The sequence below is a fragment of the Penaeus monodon genome, chromosome 3, assembly GCF_015228065.2.
Source record: "Penaeus monodon isolate SGIC_2016 chromosome 3, NSTDA_Pmon_1, whole genome shotgun sequence".
NCBI classification, from domain to species: domain Eukaryota; kingdom Metazoa; phylum Arthropoda; class Malacostraca; order Decapoda; family Penaeidae; genus Penaeus; species Penaeus monodon.
In genome coordinates, this window is record NC_051388.1 from 42636368 (window position 1) to 42641152 (window position 4785).

The 4785-nt window shown below is 34.1% G+C and overlaps 1 protein-coding gene across 1 annotated transcript in view; it reads left to right on the top strand.

The window, feature by feature from the left end:
• Nucleotides 1-3767: 3767 nt before the first annotated feature.
• The window catches only part of LOC119594884, a gene marked incomplete in the record, with an annotated part of 4156 nt that continues 3138 nt past the window's right edge, over nt 3768-4785 (top strand). The window contains 1 exon segment of the mRNA XM_037943961.1: nt 3768-4130. Coding sequence (XP_037799889.1) covers nt 3896-4130 — 235 coding nt within the window.

A 4785-nucleotide genomic window follows, 5' to 3' on the forward strand; every position in this document is an offset into this window, starting at 1 on the left:
ATATATATATATATATATATGTTTGTTGTGTTTGTGTGTGTGTGTTGTGTGTGTGTGTGTGTGTGTGTGTGTATGTATATATATATATATAATATATTTTATATATATATATATATATATATATATATATATATATATATATATTATATATATATATATATATATATATATTTTTTTTTTTTTTTTTTTTTTTTTTTTAAACATACGCATACACACCGCTCTCTCTGATAATTGTGGAGCTGTTTAATTAGCAGTAATGGTAAACGGCAATTTCTAGCCTATAAATTGAACAATGAAAGACGATTTTCAACAATTGATTTTTTTTTTTTTTTTTGGGGGGGGCAGTGAAATGTTGTCAAGTTAATGTACTTTAATGTTAAAGGACCTGCACACGAGGCGGAGACATTCATTGCAAGATATTTGGTTGAACTGCGTTAAAAAGTCAATTAGTTTTTCCCACACACTCACTGTCGATTTCGATTTAGAGAGCTCTCCAAACGATGCATGGCAATGAAGTTAATTAAAATTAAATAATTCATTTGAATCTGTATGACGTAATATATGATCTTGCTGCCATGAAAACCTGACTTGTGACTACAGAATCTTTACTCAAAAGAGATGCATTTTCCAGTCACCATAGTCTTTAATTATATTAATCAGGAAGGAGTACACGCTACTTTCTGTTAATTCTGTTTATTTTCAATTGTTTCTGTACAGCACAAAAAAAGAAAAAAAAATCGCTAACTTAAAATACACTTAAATAAATGGTTTAGCTCGTTATTTATACTTCTCTCGTCAAAGCTAATGTCCCTAGAACACCAAATATCTAGCTACATCACTGCACACACTAAATGAAAAAAAAATCTTAGCATAACCCTTGGACTAGTTTATCTTGATTAACAGTACAGAGATCAACTGGGATATCGTAGCTGTAGGCCTAGTCATATTACACACAGTTTAAAAAAGGAACTTGCTGTGGATAATTATTCGGTGATTCGAATGACAGCCTGAATGAAAAAAAGCACACTGATTGCGTCCACCATAAACAGTGCATGTCCGGGGGTTATCTTCTTTCTTTTAACGGTAGGTTCATGTCTGAGCCGCCGTGGTCAGAGCATGATACTTAATTATCGTAAATCGCAAACATTGTCATTTACTTAAATTTGTTGTTTATTTTCTACTCCACCTTATTTAATTGTGAAACCCAATTATAAACACCAGAATGTTGAAATGTGAAATTACTTTTCTCAGCCGGCTTATTCACATCCTACCTGGAGTGCAATACTTGATGAATGCTTCAACCTGAGTGGGTCAAACAGTACAGACAGCTACCTATGACATTAACTTAGTACTTGGTGGCAGTCTGCTCCTTGGTAGCATTTTTGTTTCTGTTTGACTCAGTTTCGCAAGAAATGGGCTGAAAAATGCAATACATCGAATTATTAAATAAGATGTTTTCTTTTAATTTCGATGTATAGATTGGAAAAGTGCAAAATCTATATTATAGGGAAGTGTTTCGGTATGTTATTAATTAAATAACAGTGGCCGGGTTTTTATTGTTTGCTTTCTCAGGAGAGAGAGTTGGGAGAGTCAGAAATAGACATATAAATAGATAAATAGAGAGGTAGATAGATATACAGCAAGGTAGGTAGGTATGTAGATAGACATATAGACAGATAAATATAGAGATAGATAGATATACATATTATATATATATATATATATATATATATATATATATATATATATATATATATAATAATAATATATATATATATATATATATGTAGACAGATCGGTAGGAAGGTAGATAGATAGATAGACAGATAGATAAGTAAACAGATCAATTAATTATATAGAGAAACACACACGCATACATATGTGTGTGTGTGTGTGTGTGTGTGTGTGTGTGTGTGTGTGTGTGTGTGTGTGTGTGTGTGTGTGTGTGTGTGTGTTTGTGTGTGTGTGTGTGTTGTGTGTGTGTGTGTGTGTGTGTGTGTGTTTTTTTGTGTGTGTGTGTGTGAGTGTGTGTGTGTGTGTGTGTGTTGTTGTGTTCTCTCTGTCTCTCTCTGTCTCTCTCTCTGTCTGTCTTGTCTCTCTCTCTCTCTCTCTCTCTCTCTCTCTCTGTCTCTCTCTATCCTCTCTCTCTCACTCTCTCTCTCTCTCTCTTCATATATATAATATATATATATATATATATATATATATATATATATATATATATATATATATATACATATATATATAAAGATAATAAGTAAGGTAAGAGGTAACAAATAAAGAAAGTGAAGAAAGAAACAGTACGAAGACGATTAAAAATATAAAAGGTACTAAATAAATCAAACCAAGAAAAGTAAGAAAAAGGGACAGTAAAAAAAGGAAGAGTAAAGAAAAGAAGAGAAAAAATACGAAATAGGCGAGAGCCGACGCCGGCGCCAAGCCGAGGATTCCCACATTCGCAAAAATGAGCAATCAAACTTTCTTTTTGATCACGCTTCAGCAAGGTCGTAAATCAAATAGTGCAATTGACAACATCTTTACGGGAATCCAATGCAGCCACATACGGTCATTATTTTAATGCACATGAAAAGAGTACGAAATTTATTGATATGGATGTCTCTCTCTCTCTCTCTCTCTCTCTTTCTCTCTCTCTCGCTCTCTTCTCTCTCTCTCTTTCTTTCGCTCTCTCGCTCTCGTTCTCGCTCTCGTTCTCCTCTCTCTCTCTCTCTCTCTCTCTCTCTCTCTCTCTCTCTCTCTCTCTCTCTCTCTCTCTCTCTCTCTCTTGTACTTCTCTGTAAAATTGTTTGTCGTCCACTGGACGTAATAAATTTATCAAATCAAATCTCTTTCTCTCTCTCTCCCCCTCTCTTTCTTTCTCTCTTTTTCTCTGTCTGTCTACCTGTCAGTCTCTCTCTCTCTGTATGTCTTTTAAATTATATTTGTCTGTTTATTGTGTTTATCTTTCACCTATCTATGCTTTAGAATATCATCTGTGTATCTATCAATCAGTCAGTCCTGCTGTTTGTCAGACTATGCTTCAGCTGTAATGTCTGTTTATGTATTTATCTTTTTAGTCTTCTGTCTCTAAGTCTATCTGCCACTCTATCCAACTATTTATATATCTATCAGTTGATCCATCTGTACATTTATACATGCATATACCTGCTTATCAGTCTACAGTATGAAAGTAGCTCTCAAAACGTTGTATCCCTCCAGATATAATATTTATGTCTAATCTATAATACGATATTAACTCTCCCTCTCTCTCATACATACATTCATAACTCTTATCAAGGTTGTGTAAGATCTAAGTGTATTGGTTATATGCAACCTTCAACGGCATAAATATGTTTCTCCTTTCCTGTATAGGTAAATTAAAGTATTGAATCTGTGATAGTTTGAATGGAGGTAGGCTTAAAACTGAATGAACTGTAGTCTCCTCCGTGTTTTTTCGGATTTGTAATAAGATCCAAGCAGCAAATAACATGTTTACAGTTTTTCGTTTTTGCATATGGCCACGGAACAAACGCGTTCGTGAGGTAGAATCCCCGCTAAGTAAAATCATTAAATAGAGTATATCCGCGGCATTGAGATTATACTAAAGTAGCATATGTTTTATGAATGAATTCCAATATGTTTTGGAACCGGCGCCATCAGTATCACCTAAGATAACAGAACATCATAACAAGAGCAGATTTGACAGCTTGGCATATCCGTGCTGATCTTACTGGTCAACAACCACATGGTCTGACCTCCGCCTCATCTCTGCGGGTTTATTTGCCTAGCAGCATTCACGGCAGATAGTCGTTTGCTCGCTGGTGCAACTGTCTTGGCTACTAAACCAGCCGTGTACCGTGTTTTTTGTGACTGTTTTTGTTGCAGTAAATGTTGTAACATGTCAGCTACCTGTTACCAATATTACAAAACCACAGACTTTGAAAACTGGTCCGAGATGAGATGTCTGACTATGAATGTTATGAAACCAATGCGGACTTCTGTAAAAGTGTGTGGAAAAAACGGTACAGATTTTCTTGAGGTGAAGGATAACAATATCGCAGACATGGAGGCATCGCGGAAAGGTGGAGAAGAAGAAGAGAACAATAGCAAGAGAACAAAATGCTTCATAAAAGTAAGTGATCAACCTCTCTTGTCGGAAAGTCATTTTTAAAAATTTAAATCACGTGGAACAAAAGGCTTGTTACTTGATGAATGTTGTTTACATGTGCAATACACAATAAGTATTCGTAAAATACGCAAGAGTGATATCGGCAACTAGAAACGAAGAGTGACAAAGACCGAAATGAAACAACAGGCAGGCAGATGTAATGACTTAAATAGACGTCCATTCATTGCCTTAGTTATCCAAGTACAATTTAATTATTTAAAGTATTCGATGGTATTTTCGATTGCCATAAATCGTTTGTCCAAACAGATGTCTGAGACAAAATATGTTGATTAATTTCCTTTAATAAACTACCTATTTTCCACATATTATGTCATTTTCTTCACTTTCCTTTGTCATTTTTGTCATTTTCAACATCTTTTCTTTGCTATTATAATGTTTGGAGGAAACTGGTCCATTTACTTCTATTGTGCACAATGTCATTTTCATTTTTTCAGGAAAAAACATATCAGTACTTTTCTAGCTTTCACATTTGTAAGACAAGATCAGTAGCATTTTATCATAGCCCAAATACAGTGACTAAAATTATATCTATATCTATCTGTATCTATATGAGGTTATGTGTATGTTTATATATATATATATATATATATATAATATAA